An 18,877-nucleotide genomic window follows, 5' to 3' on the forward strand; every position below is an offset into this window, starting at 1 on the left:
AAGGGCTAGGGTGTAGAAATAAAGATGGATGTCTATGAGAATAAAACAGACTGTGTTTACTTGCATGGTAATCACTGATACGTTTGTGTAAATAAAATTGTCTTCCAACTTTAATTTTAATTCCCATTTTATTTTTTACAGTGCTGTCCAAACCAGGTGCTCGTTTTGTTACCTGAAAAAAAAAGGACTTTGTTATGTTTGGTTCTATTTTGTCTAAACGAGTCACTTGGTGTCCAGGTTAAAGATTTCCCGGCTCTCGATCAGAATAAACTCCACGATCTGGTTCTGATAGACCATGTTGACCGCCATGTTTCCTGCGTCCAGCTCGGGCCACATCAGCGTGGGGCCGAACACGATGCCGATGCCCTGAGTCGACATCAGGTTCTTCCTGGAAAATGCCAGAACTCTAAAAAACGGCATGAGAAACATGGACAGAGATAATTAGACCCAATACCTTTATCAAAGCTTAAATTAGTGTTTGATATTAATGCAAAAAACAGACAGCGTGACGTTACATGATTTAACCCTTTAATCTTCATCCTCATGCTCAAACTGAAACGTGAAGAAGAGCTGGGCATCAAAGAGACCATAACATTAATATTTATACACTCACAAAAAGTGGCACTAGTTTCTAGTACGTGATTTTAGAGATTAAATTCTGTCAAATGACTTCAATGATCAATAATTGATTTAAAGTTAATTTAAAAAAAGTTAAGTCTGCACTTTAGTAAATCCGTCCATCCATATGTTGATAACCCTTTTTTTCTTAGTGTCTTCTGACTGTTCAGATGTGACACTCAGAGTTTCTCCTCCAGCCTCCTCGTATTTATTCTGCAGAGAGTCAGAGTGAGCTGATGTGAGAACGCAGCAGGATGTATGTGCAGAAGGTCCCCCAGTTTCCATAGTTTTCAGTTAAAACACTCTTATTTCCATCACTTTAATTTCCCTTGAACATCCCATGCACGTTAACAATGCCCTGCACCTATCACTGACCTCAGACCCTTTCCATCCTGTCCACCTAATTACACCTCATCAAAGCATCACACAGAGAAGATGAATGCACCCCTCACCTCGGTTCTCTGTACTGCTTATTTATCGTTTTAGCTTCTGTGCGTCCATGAGACTGTAAGTTCATGCATGTTATAGTTCTCCTGTAAACTTTTATGTTGATGTTCTTAATTTGTAGTTGGTACCGCTATTGTTTTTTATATCACGTTTACAACACATTTAGCAAGACTGTTAGCCTATATCGCGACGGACATTTTCTGACTCATTTCACATGTTTCACATTTGTTACTTTTGTAATCAATGCTTTTCTTGTATATTTAATAATTCCTGAATGTTTCCTTTACATTCTTTATATTGTGCCTTCCAAGTGTAATTGTTTTCAGTCGGCTCTGGTTTTGTTTACACTCGTGAAGTAAGGGACCGTTCCTCAATTCCCCCTATGTGTGCGCTCCACTAGTTTATATTTTTACTGCATAGAGACAGTAATTTGTTGACGCTCCCTCAAATTAGGGGGATTAAATTTCCATTTATATCGTTTCAAGTATTGTTTGTCTGTTTATTTAATTCTGTAATCTGAGTGTTTTTATATCATGTTTGTTTATTATTCATGCATATATTTAATGCTTGTTTATTCTTTTTCTGTCATTGTAGGAACCACTTATCTTCACTTATCTTCACTGCACTTCAATTCACTTCATGTTCCCTAAAAACATACTTGCTGTTCTTAAATAAATGAGTGGCATCTCAAAGAGAGAGTGTGTGTCAGACTGTCATCCCATGTTCTTACCAGACATCCTGTGGCGTCTGCATATCCTATAACCACACTAAAGGTTCAAACATCACTGAGGTCTCAAGAGTGGTATCCGGAAACCATCGCCTCTTTTATAATATAATAAGGAGAATTCACCTGGAGCAAGTGGGAGGGGGTGGTGACGTTTATTCTCTGTGATCACTGCACGACCATAGACTGCATGCCACCTCTACCATCTCCGTGCTCTAATGAACCTGCTGCATTATGTTTCCTGTTCTCCAGTATGTTCTTCTCCACTCTTTAGTTCAGATTGTGATTCTGTTCAGCTACACGTAGTATTGATAGAAAGACAAATATTCTCTTTATAGCGTCTTATAGAGGACTCTGTTGCTTCGACTGATACTTCTGCTGCGTTCTTTTTTTCGTCATGTCCCGCCTCTTCAGCTCGTCCTACAGTGAAGGAAATTCCTCGCTGTGAGGAACATGTGTGAACGGCTTTACAGACTGTTCAGGTCTTTTTTCGTTACCTGTGCAGGTGACTGAAGAGCAGCTTCATGGTGTCCTTGTTGGGTTTTGGCATCTCCTGAATGAGTTTCTTCACAGCCTGAACTTTTTGTTTGGATTCTTTGATCTCTGTATAAAAATCAGCAGCATTACATTAACATTGGATATCATTGTAGTACCAAATCGCGCCACAAGGTGGTGCCTCTGTTATGTCTTAAGTTTATGATAGAGAAATCTTGCCTGTGTGTAAGACAGTGAAAGGTAATGTCTATATTTTACTGCTCAAGTATGATAAGTGAGCATATCGCCTGAGACCTGGCGTTGTATGGTCCTTGTTAAGTATTGTGAACCCTCACTCTGTTGTCTGTCAACTATCTGATGCTAACCAGCTATCCTTGGACTTCTGCTAACTGCTACCTGCCGCTAGCTTCTCCAGCTGCACCAACGGTACAATAAGAAGGAAGTTATAGTGTAACATTGATAAAGTCTGTAGTTTGAACACACTTCAGTCTGTTCCTTAATAACAGCATTTGTCTTCTATATTCATGACATTTGATCAAATATTCTTTACAGACTATAAAAAGACAAATGACAGTCTCATATTTTACATACACATATGAATTGTATAGTTTCAGACTGACAGTATTACACTCAGTCTTGTGCTTCCTTTTTGACTTTGTTTCATTGAACCATAATTTGTATCATGTGTTCTGTCTTTTCTTCTTTGGTTCTGTTGTTGAGTTTGATGTGATTTTAAGGCCCATCTAGAGGCGGGCGTTGCAGATTAGCTCAGGTTATAAATGTTGTGGCGTGGCATCAGTTTACCTGCTTCATACTTGTTTACAAATAAACATGAAATAAATAAACGATCACACAGTAAAAGATGTTTTCATATCACAGACATCTAAAGTTCATAAAGTTGCTGATCATTGTTCTCCTTGCTGACGTCTCAGCTCAATCTGAGATCGTCAAACTGCTCACATGTTCACACGCTTTGTCTTTTGTTCCTTCTGTCCAATAAAAAAACAGTACGACTACGAACATAACAAATAAACCTAAATATTCAGACAGATATGTTTCATGTTGGACTTACTGACGGCATCCACAAACAGTTGGAAGAACCTGAAGGGAAACAACGGTTCAGGAAGCTCACGGAAAAACATCTTCAGAGCTCCGGTGACCACGTGGATGTCCTCCCACTGACCCTGGTCCAGGTCCAGCTCCTCTTCTGAGGGGTTGGACCAGAGCAAAAGGAGGCTTTATTTGGTTATACCCAGATTTCAATTTATATTTATTTAATATTAAAAATATTTCTGTTTGAAGACTCATCAGATATTCAGTATCAACATTTTAAAATGGTCGATCCTGATAGGGTTAGGGTTACAATAATATATATTGACTACAATAATATTTTCAGACAGGAAATTAAGATTTCTGCTTTACTGACCTTGATCAACAACAAAGCGCAGTTTCTGGATTGTGGCGAGATTCCCGCTGACTCTATAAATCCCGTCAACTTCCATACCTGACAAACCCCCAAAGTCCATCATTAAATCATTCAGAATGAATTAACGATGCTTTAATCATTCCATGTTGTTCATCAATTCTTCATTCTTCATCACAGAACCATTTCAATCGTGGACCAATCATGAGTGAGCTGCCCAAATCAACTCAAGAAAAAGTCTCCGATTATTAAGTCATTGATCTAAAATCAAACTGAATCCAGCATGTGAACAACTAAACAAACAGTGATTGACCCAACGACCGAACGAACGACTGACTGAATGATTGATTGATTGAGTTATAAACTGACTGATTGATGTTATGATGAATGGATTCTGAACGTACCTCTTTTGTCCACGGCGTCTACACAGATCTGAACAAACCTTGGCACCGTGTTTCCTTCTCGCTCGCAGAGAGTCAACAGATGGCAGCCAAAAACTCGATCTGTCATTTTACATCCAAAGGTTTTATTGATAATGAAGGGATTGATGAAAACATATTTATTTAACCATTTAGATGTAGCAGTAAGCTCAATGACTGACTAACATACACAGTAAAACATTTTTTAGTAATATTGAGTTTTATTGTGAAAGGAACCTTTGATGAGGCCTTTTTCCTGCAGAGTCTTCATGGACGGACGTCTGATGATGAACTTTTTCAGTCGGTTCTTTACTCCATTCTTGTCTGCGCTGTCTGACGTGCTGTGTTTCAGCTTTGAGCTGCCAAACATGTCTGCAGAAAAACACAAACATGAAATTGAAATAAAGAAGTTTAAAAAAATATACATTTAAAAAAATATATGTTTCAGTCTGTAAACTCAACATCCACACACTGTTAGCTTCAACTTTGACACACTGTAAGCAACAACATCCACACACTATTAGCTTAAATTTCCACACTGTTAGCTACATCATGAACATGACCGAGGACAAAGTCTCTAAGCTTATGCTAGACTCTCGGCCCACAACCTGTGCTCTAGACCCAATACCATCAAGCCTCCTGCAGACCATTTCCTCTCCACTTAATGCCGCACTTATTCATATAATCAACTCCTCTCTGTCAAAGGGTGTGTTCCCCACTTCTTTCAAGCAAGCTCGGTTCAGCCCTCTGCTTAAAAATCCCACACTCAACCCAGCCAACTACAGACTGGTTTCACTTCTGCCATTTCTGTCTTTAATCAAGTCTCTGAGTTTCTGTCCAGAAACGATCTGTTTGACCCAAATCAGTCAGGCTTTAAGTGGGGCCACTCTGCTGAGATTGCACTACTCTTGGTAACAGAATTGTTACGAGCTGCTAGAGATGTGGGTCAGTCCTCAGTTCTTTTACTACTAGACCTGTCTGCTGCCTTTGACACAGTTAACCATCAAATCCTCCTATCCACGCTCTCTGACATCTCAGGATCTTCCCCCTGCTGGTTCGTGTCCTACCTCTCTGGGCGATCTTAGAGTGTCTTGGAAGGGAGAAGTGTCCAAAGCACACAGTTTATCCACAGGGGTAACCCAAGGGCCAGTGCTTGGTCCCCTTCTCTTCTCCATATACACAAGCTCACTTAGTTCAATAATCCGCTCTCATGGCTTCTCATATCACTGCTATGCTGACGATACCCAGCTTTGCCTGTCATTCCCGTCAGACGATGTTACAGTCTCAGCAAGAATGTCGTCATGCCTTGCTGATATCTCTAAATGGATGAATGAACGCCACCTTCAACTCAACCTTTCAAAGACTGAGCTCCTTGTGATCCCAGCCAGTCCCTCTATGCAACCACAGATCAATATCCAGCTTGGAACAATCAAACTCATGCCCACAAAGTCTGCCCGGAACTTGGGTGTCATGATTGATGACCGGCTAACATTTAAGGTTCAAGTGGCCTCGATTGCCCGGTCATGTCACTTTGCCCTGTACAACATCAGGAAGATCAGACTTTACCTGTCAGAACATGCTACACAGCTCCTGGTACAGGCTCTTGTGATATCACACATTGACTATTGAAACTCTCTACTGGCAGGTCTTCCTACATGCACTATCAAACCCCTGCAGATGATACAAAATGCAGGTCTTCCTACAAGAGCACATGTCACTCCGCTGTTCATCTCCTTACACTGGCTCCCAGTTACTGCTCGTATCAAATTTAAAACTCTGCTGCTCGCTTACAAAACAGTGACAAAAACGGCTCCTCCTTACCTAAACTCTATAATCCAGGTCTACACTCCCCCCCGCCCACTACGCTTTGCCAATGAAAGGCATCTGATCCAACCTTCACAACAGGGTCCTAAGTCTCTAACTAGACTCCTCTTCTCTGTCGCCCCCCGGTGGTGGAACGGATTACCAAACTCCATTTGATCTGCAGAGTCCCTTTGCACTTGATAAAGACCCAGCTATTTCAAGAATACCTACGACCTTAATGATGATTTATTATTGATGATAATGATGGTAATGATGATGGTTTTGATTGATAACGACAACTTTTAAGATGGTTTCCGCTTAAGAACTGCCATCAATGTTGTGCTTTGCCTCTGTGCAATGCCTGTCAGCACCTGTGTGTCCAATCGGACTCAAAGGTGATCGTTTGCTCTTACTGACATTGTTCCCTTTTTTCTAGATCCTTGCTTGTATTGTACTTACTCTCTGATGTTCGTCGCTTTGAACAAAAGCATCTGCTTTATATCTATCTATATATCTATATATCTATCTGTCTATCTATCTCTTGCCTATAAGGGTCTATTAATAACTCAGGTAGGGAAGGTTATTTGTGCAGCACGTTTCATACAGAAGAAAATTGTGCACTAAGTCAGATAAAAGAGCACAGAAGAATATAAAGAGAAATGCACAAGAACCTGAAACATGTTGTAATACTTGCATAACTTGTACATTTAGGGTTACACATTTAGTCTGTATTTTTCTTCCATGCCATCTCCCTGGATTATTATTATCTGCAGTTTTACCTTTTTTTTAGTAATACAATCTTTAAATTGTTGGAACAGCTCAATCAGCAGCATCGGCTCAGCTTTTGAAAGTCAGCCCTGATTCATTAAGGCTGGATGGCGTTCATGGAACAGCTTGAGAGACTTTTCCATTTTGATTTTGTTGATCAAATAACCCCAGAGTTCACAACAACAACACAACAATGACGAGAACAGGCCAGTTAATAGAATAGTTTTCTAACATATCAGTGCCAGTGCATGTGAGAGGTTCCACATGTGATCAGTTACTCACTGATGGAGCGTCGGTGCACCGGGTTGCGTTGCTTGCTGCTGGGGGAGGCAGAACCATGTCCAGGTAGGGAGCTGTGTCTGGGCAGGAAATCTGTGCTGTTTGATCTCCGCAGAGAAAAACCTCCGTCTGACTTTGTCTAAACAAAATACAATTAGAACCAAAAACAGAGGCCTTTATTTTGGAGATCTGATTGTATGAAGTAGACTTTAAAGTTTGGACTCTGAGAAACTTGGATTGATCGTTTTTATGAACAATGTTCTCAGAGATGATCAGTTCTTGGAAAAGAATGGTGTTGTTACCGAAGAGTCGACACTCTTTCTGATGGCGTCGTACCATTGACCGGCAGTGGAGTAGCAGTCAGTCTGCAGGAGGTACTCACTCCCTGTGTTTGTTGTGATCTGGACAAGAGGAAAATGTTTCATTCAATTCAAACAGGTACCTCTTGGGAAAAAGGCGTTAGTAATGATGATAATGTGAAAAGTAGATGATGTGTAAAATGTTCATATAACCAGAATGTGATGATTTAGACCCCATATTTATTGAAATAGCACAAAGACAACATGTCAAATGTTGTAACTGAGAAACTGTGTCTGTAAAATATGCTGATCAGTTTATTACCTGGAAAACATTTTTCCTGCTTGACTTCTCTGTGGTCCACTCGATTATAGCTCCACACAGGTGGACCACGTCTGTCTTACTTGTTTTCTGAACACAGACATAAGGTCAAAGGTCGCTTAAAGTCAAGTTAAAGAGGACAAGACATAAAGTCAAGGTAATGCAGATACAAATGTGAAAAAGTAGAGATAAAGTAAAGCGTGTATTGAGAAAATATCAGACTGTCACCTGTCACTTTATGAAAAGAAAGACTGTGGTACCTAACTACTTCAAGACTTTCTATATAAAACACATTATAGAGAGTAGAAGAAACGGAACAGGTAATGATAAAGAACATGTTTGTACAAACATCTGTATAATACTGACCGTACTTGAATTTCCTAGTGCTGACCTTGTTTGACTCTTGCCCTCTCTCTTGTTCTCTCTCTCCCTCCCTAACCCTAAACCTATCCCAGATAGATTAAAATATGGATGCAGTCTCAGTGATGTCACCCATGGGTTTCTGAAAACATGGTATGAATACCAAGATGGCAGTTACCATATTGGAATTTGCCTCTCCAACTAACTTTTGTTTGTAGAGAATGAAACTGCTTCACTGGAGATGTATTATTAAAACTTAAAGGAGAAATATTTTGTAAACCTGTTCACCTCTTCTGACAGTCAGACACTTGGTCTGCCCCCCCCCCCCCCCCCCCCCCCTTTGGTTTTATCTCACAGACCCAGAAACATGCAGGAAGAGCTGAAGCAGGCGGAATGATTATCCACACAGTAGAGATGAAACAGAGATGAATATCATCTACCTGACTACTTTCATGTTGTTTTTCTTTATAAAACAGCAGTTGGTCTGTCGTCAGCACACTCCACATCACAGTCCAATTCTTCCTCTGCTTCTTACCGCTCTCTGAGATCTTGGTCACATTCAGGTGTTCACCTTTTAGTCCCACCTGGACACACACACACACACACGTACACACACACACACACACACACACACACACACACACACACACACACACACACACACACACGGACACACACGGACACATGAAATTTGACAGATTTCTGTTGATGAATTATTCATTTATTCAATACTTTGTGATTTGGTGACTCTGTGATGAAATAACCTTGTCTTGTCCTGATATTCTCATTTTGTTTTTTCGTGTTGGGAATAGGCGATAACAGCACTACAATAATGTTTTGGTCTTGGGTTTAGTCTCAAACTTACAAATGGTTCCAAAACAGACGCTCCACTTCCTGGGATGACCACATTGTGTTGGGACTGATTTCTGCGATGCCGAGAGATCTAAAAAAAATGGAGGGGCTGTGACTAATGTGTCTCCATACTGTAAGATGTGTCTACATCATTAGGATGTGTCTACATACTGTAAGATGTGTCTACATCATTAGGATGTGTCTACATACTGTAAGATGTGTCTACATACTGTAAGATGTGTCTAAATCATCAGGATGTGTCTACATACTGTAAGATGTGTCTACACACTGTAAGATGTGTCTACATACTGTAAGATGTGTCTACACACTGTAAGATGTGTGTACATCATTAGGATGTGTCTACATACTGTAAGATGTGTCTACATACTGTAAGATGTGTGTACATACTGTAAGATGTGTCTACATCATTAGGATGTGTCTACATACTGTAAGATGTGTCTACACACTGTAAGATGTGTGTACATCATTAGGATGTGTCTACATCATTAGGATGTGTCTACATACTGTAAGATGTGTGTACATACTGTAAGATGTGTGTACATCATTAGAATGTGTCTACATACTGTAAGATGTGTCTACACACTGTAAGATGTGTCTACATACTGTAAGATGTGTCTACATACTGTAAGATGTGTCTACACACTGTAAGATGTGTCTACATACTGTAAGATGTGTCTACATACTGTAAGATGTGTCTACACACTGTAAGATGTGTCTACATACTGTAAGATGTGTCTACATACTGTAAGATGTGTCTACATCATTAGGATGTGTCTACATACTGTAAGATGTGTCTACACACTGTAAGATGTGTCTACATACTGTAAGATGTGTCTACATCATTAGGATGTGTCTACACACTGTAAGATGTGTCTACACACTGTAAGATGTGTCTACATCATTAGGATGTGTCTACATACTGTAAGATGTGTCTACACACTGTGAGATGTGTCTACATCATTAGCATGTGTCTACATACTGTAAGATGTGTCTACACACTGTAAGATGTGTCTACATCATTAGCATGTGTCTACATACTGTAAGATGTGTCTACACACTGTAAGATGTGTCTACATCATTAGGATGTGTCTACATACTGTAAGATGTGTCTACACACTGTGAGATGTGTCTACATCATTAGGATGTGTCTACACACTGTAAGATGTGTCTACATACTGTAAGATGTGTCTAAATCATTAGGATGTGTCTACACACTGTAAGATGTGTCTACATCATTAGGATGTGTCTACATACTGTAAGATGTGTCTACATACTGTAAGATGTGTCTACATACTGTAAGATGTGTCTACATACTGTGGGATGTATCTAAATCATCAGGATGTGTCTAAATCATTAGGATGTGTCTCCATACTGTAAGATGTGTCTACATCATTAGGATGTGTCTACATACTGGTTTCGGAGGCAGGTCTGACTCCTGCAGGACCATGGACTTGGACTGACTGAGTCGGTCTCCAGAACTCTGCGAGCTCTTTTTTCGTATCTGCACAGCTTCCAGCGCCGCTGAACTGCGCTGTGGAGGCTGAATCTTGGGTGACTGCTTAGCTGCACTCTGGATGTTTGTTATTCTGTAGAGAAATAAAACAGACTTTTTTTTATAAATTTGGTGCTGCTGTAGATTCGTAGGATTTATGTTCTCATTTGGGTTTAACAGCTTGGAAAACACTGACAATACTATTTATTTCATGCACTTATTTTGCCATTTAAAAAAGAGAACATTAGAATAAATAAAATTGTGTATTTTTGGTTACATTAATTAAAATTTCAAACCAGCTGTCCCATCTCCCGAGTCCCCTGCTGGCCAGCATTCACATTAGCCCAACTGGGCCTGAGCACGGTTACATTTTGTACATTGGCCTATATCATCAGGTATCATAGGTGTAGTGATGCTAGAGGAACAGTGCTTTTTTTGCAGTTTACATAGGTAGAAGTCCATAAACAGTTTTTGGGGTGCTGGATAGCTGAGTGGTTATGTCACGTGCCCCACATACAGAGGCTGAAGTCATCATCACAGTGGCTGTGGGTTCAAATCCAACCTCTGCACTTTGCCTCATATCAAGCCCCCCCCCCCCCCTCTCTTCCCAACATGTCCTGTCTCTCTTCAGCTGTCCAAAACAAAGATACAATGCTCATCCCTAAAGTGCATGTAATGCACAAGAGACATAAAAACAAACCCAATGGTCAGTTATCATTTGGACTTTGAAGGGGGCTTGATGAATTCATGATGTCAACTCCTGCACTGAGTAAAATAAGAGAGTCCTTTATTGATCACCAGACATATGAATACAACTTAAAATAGGAATAGATAAGAATAAACAAATATTAAAGAATTCTATTTATTTACAACTATTATCTAGCAGGGGTAAAATAAACTATCCACCCTTTGATTGCCAAAACAAACACACAAAAATACTACACAGGACATTCAGACTTGTTGTGCAGTAAGTGGAAGTTAAAGTAAACAAACTTATTAATAATTTCAAGAGTTCAAAGTTACGTTTAGTCAACATGAGCAGCCCTCTGGTTTTAACTTCTAATTAAACCAAAGCTCATTGGTTGAGCTGCCTGTGACTCACACAACACTTCAGTGTAGCTGCTAAAAGTCAAGTTCAGTGGCACATCTGCTCTGTTAACAGTCCACCAGATAGTTGGAGTAAATTGGCGTCTGCCTCCCTTGACATGTCGGGGTATGATGTCAGCAGTGTCTCCTGTATGTCTTCATTTTACATGCAGGAACAAATAGACTCTGCATGCACAACGAGCAGTTCTCTGACTCCTGAAGGTCATATGTGACACACTTCGATCGTAGATTAGTCATAGGAAGTGACAAAACAGGCGTTTTTTCTTTGCATCAAACAACAAAAAAGTGGCAGCCATTTGACTATTGCACATGCACACATCGCAATTTGGATGGTAAAACGATACATCGTTCAACCTTACCAGTTAACTGACATATAACTTATTTATATTTACAAAATTTAGAGGATAGCCCACCTCATCAAGATCAGTTCACCTGTGCACACAGCTGCCTCTCATCTGCAATCAAACCAGTTTAAAAGCTTCTCCAATCCACTCAGACACTGCCAGATCATTCTTTGTTATGCCATGCAAGACTCTGCAGCACTCTTAGGCTAATTCCCTGTCACTGACCCTGCCTGCCTCTGACCTGCGTGCATTGTTATTATCACAGAAATCCCCTCAGCCTTTTGGCCCTGACTGCGAGTTCTGCATCTGCAACCCTTATTTCTGTCTGCCTCACCCCTTGGCTGCTTGAAGTTTCCCTGCACTCACACAGTTTTCTTTTATTACTCGCCTTTTTATACCCGTGGCTCAGAGATTCCCCGTGTGAGTACACTGTTCACTTTTCACTGTGTGTGAAACCTGAGGACATTTTACTTCCTGCCTCTCTTTCTCTGGCATTGTCTGGTTTTTGCCGTACACTCTCTGGACTTCGATTATAAGGATTATTATCTGGCGCTGGCCAGGTCTCCTGCTTGACCCTGAACAGTTCCCCTTCTGTGTGCATGTTGCATGGGACTGTTACAGTGTTTAACATGGACTTTGCAGTTTTATCTGTAAACTGTATATTTCTGTATCTGCTGAACCAGTCAATCGACTGATCCTTCTTCTGCTATGTGGTCTGTATACAACCCGTTTCACTCTCCCTATAAAAGGCTTCAATGCTGCTAATAATTTGTAGAAATGTTGCTATGAGAACAACTTACAAGGATAAAAATAAAAAACTGAGAATTTTACATTGTATCTTAAGATAAAAGATGCATGATCATGGACCAGGTTGGATGTGAGACCAGTAGCCTGGTCTAGTTTATGGGAAAACCTACATAAATAAATAATAAACACAATTATGAAACACGCCTTTATTTGGTGCTTCAAGTTACCCCTGCGTAAATAAAATGCTGTAAGGAGAACTGCCATGGGCAGGAGATGTTATACTGAGATAAAGTGACACTACATTGAACCCAGATCACTTATAAGATTAGTTTATCAAAGAGATTGAGGAACACACTACAACATACAACAAAACATGAATGATATTTGTCAGACTAATGTAGAATAAGTGAAGTTAAAAGGATAATGTACTGTATCTGTGATTGTATTTTTATTTGGACTCTGCAGTGGGGATCCAAAGTGAATAAGATAAGATAAGATATCTTTATTGTCACTGTACAAGTACAACAAAATATTGTTGGAGCAAGCCTGTAGATGCCTAATATCAGAAATGTTATTAGGCAAACTTAAGATGTTATTCCAAACTTAACGAGTAAACTGTCGTTCTTCTTTCAGTTATATGTCTGTTCAATTCTGAGAACGTCCACTTCAAGTCTGGTAAGAGTTGGACTTTTTGTTTTGGCTTAGGGTATGTCTGTTAGGGTTAGCTTTGTCTGATGAGTGTTGGACTGTGTTGTGTTCAGGTTCCTGTTTGCAGCTCTGATTTCTTCACTGTTGTTGCACAACTTCAGTCCTTCTGAATGCAAACAATAAGAGAGGCGAAAAATGACACCAGGCAGGCCTGAGCTTTTAATTAATAAAAACGATCTGGGCTTCACTTATGAAGTGTGGGCTCCAGACCTGCAGGCTAACAGGCAGGGGCCCCTCAGTGTTGGAGAGATGGATCCGATATTCATTTAACTGCAGGATCAGTTGGATAACAACAAAGGGCGATAACCCTGAAAGTTACTAACAGGTTTAAACTCTGTTATAGATTCAATGAAGATGTCTAGGTCAAAGTGGATTGAATGTTATCTTGATTGACATCTATAAATTCAAATATTTAACATTCTAAACACAACATACAGATCAAACAATCTTTCAGGAAACTGGATAAAACGCAGAAGAGATGATGCTCCTCGTTAATATGTATAATCTAAAATATGGGAAGAAATGCAGATATTTGAAGCATCACCGCTCTGCTTGTTCAAAACTTTGAAAGTAACAGACCGTGAGATAAAACAGTGCAGCATCTGCCATCACGTATCGGAAACCCTCCTGAAGCTTCAGTTACAGGAAACAAGCAAAAGCCTCAACACGGAAGCTCAAGTCTTATTTCCACCACCTCACATTATGAGAACAACAGTTTGAACTTGATCAAAACCAGGAGGAAGCCGCTGATATCTGTAACAAACAGTTCATTCAAATGTCCGTTTCATCCATTAAACATCAGTTCAGTCCTGCAGAGCGTCAGGGAGGATGTGCTAAATCCCAAACCCCAGACTCCACATAAACAGTTAGAGACTAACCAAATGATTGAATGTGATCTTACCTCGTACCCGCCATCTCTGCGCCCCTGATCACAAAAGAGCAGACAGTTAGAGGAAGTAAGCTTCATCACGTGGTTTCTTCAAACCAGCCATCTCTAACTGCTGCAACCATTTCCTGAAGGACAAAAACAACCTCTTGAGAGCAGTTTTTAGTGTTTTATGTCATCCCCCCTATCAAGGTTGTTTGGTCACCAACATGAATATATCATGATAAATGAAAGTTTTACGTAACTATTCATTCATGTCTTCATCTTGTTCCTATGTATTTCTTTATTTGCTGAGCAATTTGATGTGTTTCCTGACATGTCATGTGGGTTTCTTGAGTGTCTTGTGCAAGTTTCTTTAGGCACTATTGGAGGGAGAGAGGGGGGAAGTCAGAAAGCCTCTGACGATTCCTGCATGTTGTTAGAAGAGGTCAAATCAAAGCGTTAATAAAGGCAGTTGAAACATAAAGACACAGAGACACATCATGCAGAGCTCTTTGTAGTCTGAAGGAGGTCTCAAGTCTTCAGCTCTGACTGCACAAAGTGAAAGACAAAAAGGCAAATTATAACTTTATTTGCTCCAAAGATTTCACTCTTTTTTATTTCCCCCAATGCAAACAGAACAATACAGACACCATAGGGAGAGGCTTGCAAAGATTCAGTGTTGCATTTTATAACGTTATTCTCGAAGGCAGCTCTCTGTAACCAGATACGGGTTGTCTGTAGACAGGTTCATTTGTAGAACCAAATGACACTACACAACCAGACAGAAGTTACATAGAGCTGTGACAGACTTCATCACGACATGATCTGTAAAGGTCCCAGGGATCTTAAGCATCATCAGGCCTCTAATACTCTTGGGGGGTAAGGGCAGCATGCTCCTTAGATAACAGGTCTATGAAGAGGAACCGCCAGTTCTCCAGGTTTAAACACTTTGGCTTTCCAGTTCTCTAGAATAATCCGTTTGGCGATTAGGAATGGCAATGTAATTAATCTTTGAACAGTCTTTGTACAGGCAGTGGCCATATTTAGGCCTAAAGTGCCGGTTTAATATCCATTTGAAGAGGACCTGACAGGTCTTCAGCAATGTCAGACTAAACTTGTTTGTCATGCGGACAGCACCACAGTAAGTGCATGAGCGATAATGTGTTCAACAGGGTGTTGTATTGGCCCTGTGTAGAATCTTTCATTGTATCATTTTACAAAGTTTGATGAGAAGATACTTCCTACACTGTAAAATCAGCAGTGTAAATTCAACACTTCAAGAGGGGGTGAGTCAGTGAACAAGTGGTCTCTTTCTTCAGAGTATTAAAGTTACACTCAACGTAGCGTTGGATTATCAGAGTCAATTAAACTCTGGTGAGACTTAATATTTCACGCAATAGTTCACTGAGAAGTGTTAATCAAGTTTTGACTCCGTGAGGGAAGTAACACCCCAGCGTTACTTTCATTTGACACTTAAGTTTTTAAAAGTGTTATTCAGAATTTACTTTACCTTACCTGATGAAATTAATTATTTAATTTAATTCCAATGAGTGAAGGAACTTGTCCCTCTGTGCGGGAGACAGGAAATGCACGGTCCATCCCCCTGTTTTTCCCACTCCCTCCCCCCAGGAAGACAGGGTTAGGTTAGGTAGGGGGCACAGCGTCCTCTGGGGTACGCTACGAGGGGCACGGGCACTCCGGGGACGAAGGGTATTAAAATATACTTAAAACCTCACAACGGTGTTTCATAAAAGCCCTCTACAGTATTAAGATTTGGATAAAAAGGTGACCAGACCACTGTGCAGGAGAGGCAGGCGCAACTCTATTATTAAAAGCCTCCGGTGTCCCAGGGCCTCTGATAAAACTATCTGAGGAATGTCCAGGTGACGGCCAATGCTAAATAAATATATAAATAACCTTAAAGGAAGTATAAATATTAGATTAGAATATTAGAAAGGCCTTAAAAGTGCTCTGAATTTAAAGAATTAAAGCTGTCTAAAAAATGTATGCATATATAAAGTGCTCAGAATAAATTAAAACACATCAAACAATAAATAAATAAATTAGTGCTAAGATAAGTGCTAAAGGGGGGCGAGGTGATGGCGCTGAGAAGACACGTAGATTTGTGAGCTCCTGCCGATTTTCAACCTAATTCCTGTACATTATCCTTTGACCGCCTTTTTTTCATTATGACTTTAAACTGGTCATACAAGAGAAAGTTGGGTTTTGCTATGCTTATGTTAGTGTAGATGGAGAAATATTAATAATATAATCATTTTTCTTTAGTTGCTCTCTCTTGAGTGTTGATTTTAGCCAGGAGTCACATGTTTCGTTTTATGTTACAGTATTGCTATTAGCTTTGTGTTGGTTTAGTTTAGTTCTAACTGCTCCCTTGCTTGCACTGGATCAGTCTGTGCACTTGGCCACAACCTTATGTAGGGGGGAAGTGGGAAGGAAGCGTAAGTCATCCACGTTCGGGCTGACTTTTGAGGGGTTATGTTGTTGGCAGGATATTTTGAGCTTCTATTTTTTTCTCACAATATGAGCATTTGACACACCATTGTAAATGTAAGGTAGCTTCCACACTGTGGTATCAGTTCAATCTACGATGTAACTTTGTTTACTTGCCTCACAAAGTATTGAAATATGGGGTTTAGATGTCTTCGGATAGGATAATAAAACTCACATCTTGGAATGTGCGGGGCCTGATTAGATGAACACAATTGAAACAGTTTATCACTAGGCTTAAGCGTCTTGACGCTTCAATTGTTTTTATTCAGGAGACCCACTTACTAAAGGACGAATTGTTAAAGGTGTGGAGGAGATGGCCGGGTCAGGTTCTCGCTTCTTGTTTCTCTTCTCATTCTAAAGGAATTTTGGTGTTGATTCACAAATCTGTACCATTTCAAGTCAATAACACTATTTCAGACAAGGCAGGTAGATATTTGGTGGTGGGACTCTTATGAAGGAAGAAATTAACCTGGTTAATGTTTATGGGCTGAATGAGGACAATCCCTCATTTTTTGAGAATTTGTTTTTATTGATAGCATCCCTACCGGGTAAAATAATAATGGCAGGCGATTTTAACTGCACGTTGAATCCTAGACTTGATCGGTCATCTGGGGCAGACACCTCACACACTCATAGTAGAAAGAAAATTCATTAGTTCATGAAAGACCTAAACCTTTGTGATCCATGGAGGAGTCAAAATCCAACAAAGAAGGAATACTCGTGTTACTCAGCATCCTATAAATCCTACTCTCACATTGACTATTTTTTAATTAACAGCTCTTCTTCCTAATATTGATAGTTGCATTTATGATAGCATTGTGTTGTCAGATCACTCCCCAACATCATTACTTTACAGGGATTCACAATTAAATAAGAGACCTTATGATGCCTTCACCCCAAGTGGCTGCAGGATTCTGACTTTATCATGTATGTAGGTGAGCATATTGATCTTTACTTTACACTGAATACTGACAAAACATCTGCGGCTACTAGGTGGGAAGTGTTCAAAGCGTATATTAGAGGGCAAATGGTTAGCTTTACTCGCTCAAAACATAATACATTTAAACAGAAAATGAATGAATTGAATATTAAAATAATAATGCAGACAGAGCCATTACTGCAAATATATGTGTGTGTGTTTGTGTATTGTGTGGGTGTAGTGTAGTATAGTGTGTGTGTGTGGTGTGTATGTTTGCGCGCACATGTGTGTGTGTATTGTGTGAGTGTAGTATAGTGTGTGTGTGTGTGTGTGTGGATATCACTGCTGCAAATATTGAGAGAAATTTAAACAGAAAAACTAAAAACAGTTACTTTAAGAGGACAGAAAATATCTAGAGGAAACTAAATACACATTTTAGCCTCTGAAATATGAAATATTTAAATAATCAATAGTACGCTGATGTGCCACATGCGTAATTACACACAGCTGATGCACAGACTACATTTGACATAATAACATAATCTGGGGCTGTAAAACAGAGATTGGACCTCATATATAAGTGTTACATCTTTATGTTTGGAAAGTGAGCTATTCAAATGAGAAATACACATTACAGACAGTTTGGTCAAACACGTTTCAGGTTTTTAATTAATCTCTTTTAAAGTCTCATAAATGGCAAGCAGGGAGCCCGTTTGTGGAGCCGACGTTATCCGACACAGATGCAGGTTCGCCTGTACCATTTGTGCCTGATATTGAGGCTGAACCGATGAAAGAAGCCACTTGCTCCTCAGTCTGAGATTATTTCACGCTGGGGTCCGGCTGGCCTCCTCAGGTCCGGGTGCTGCTTCTTTTATGAGCTGCAACACAGTAGACCATAGTCTACTGTAGCGATCATATGGTCTCACCACATCTTTTTAAACCGAAAGTAAAACATTGTGATTATATTACAGCATAGATTACGTACGTTACATATCACAGATGTTTAAATGAATTATTGAACACTCCGCTGGTGTTCGGTTGTCCACACCGACGCTGCTGAGATTTCCGTGCAGGCGTATTTCTTCTGACTCCTTTTAATCCTACATTTCAGGCCCTTACAAAGCTGAGATAAAAACAACAAAGTAACAATACATAGATCACATTAACATTAGAAAGACAAATTTACAGTGTATAAAATCATTGTGAAGAGGATTTGTGATCTGGATCTGTGATCTGGTTAACAGAATTAAGTACAGGCGATGTAGTGATTTTGTACACCTTCTTGGATATGAGTCCGTACTTTATGCCTGAGTATTGGGTTACATGGATCATATCATGAGCTTTAACTGATGGT

General features: G+C 39.9%; 1 protein-coding gene across 2 annotated transcripts; it reads right to left on the reverse strand.

The window, feature by feature from the left end:
• Nucleotides 1-109: 109 nt before the first annotated feature.
• Nucleotides 110-14,265, reverse strand: arhgap15 (Rho GTPase activating protein 15). Of its 2 annotated transcripts, XM_061054109.1 has the most exons (13): nt 14,127-14,265; nt 10,239-10,413; nt 8,820-8,897; nt 8,395-8,538; nt 7,598-7,684; nt 7,279-7,377; nt 6,980-7,115; nt 4,364-4,498; nt 4,112-4,210; nt 3,711-3,788; nt 3,357-3,491; nt 2,287-2,392; nt 110-406 (listed from the first exon to the last, which is right to left on the reverse strand). In XM_061054109.1, the coding sequence occupies exons 1-13, from the start codon at nt 14,138-14,140 to the stop codon at nt 223-225; spliced, it is 1,470 nt and encodes a 489-aa protein (XP_060910092.1). In that variant the 5' UTR covers nt 14,141-14,265; the 3' UTR covers nt 110-222. The 2 variants fall into 2 exon arrangements, with proteins under 2 accessions (XP_060910092.1, XP_060910094.1); XM_061054111.1 differs by lacking the exon at nt 8,820-8,897.
• Nucleotides 14,266-18,877: the final 4,612 nt, after the last annotated feature.

This window comes from Labrus mixtus, chromosome 13 (genome assembly GCF_963584025.1).
Source record: "Labrus mixtus chromosome 13, fLabMix1.1, whole genome shotgun sequence".
Taxonomy (NCBI): Eukaryota; Metazoa; Chordata; class Actinopteri; order Labriformes; family Labridae; genus Labrus; species Labrus mixtus.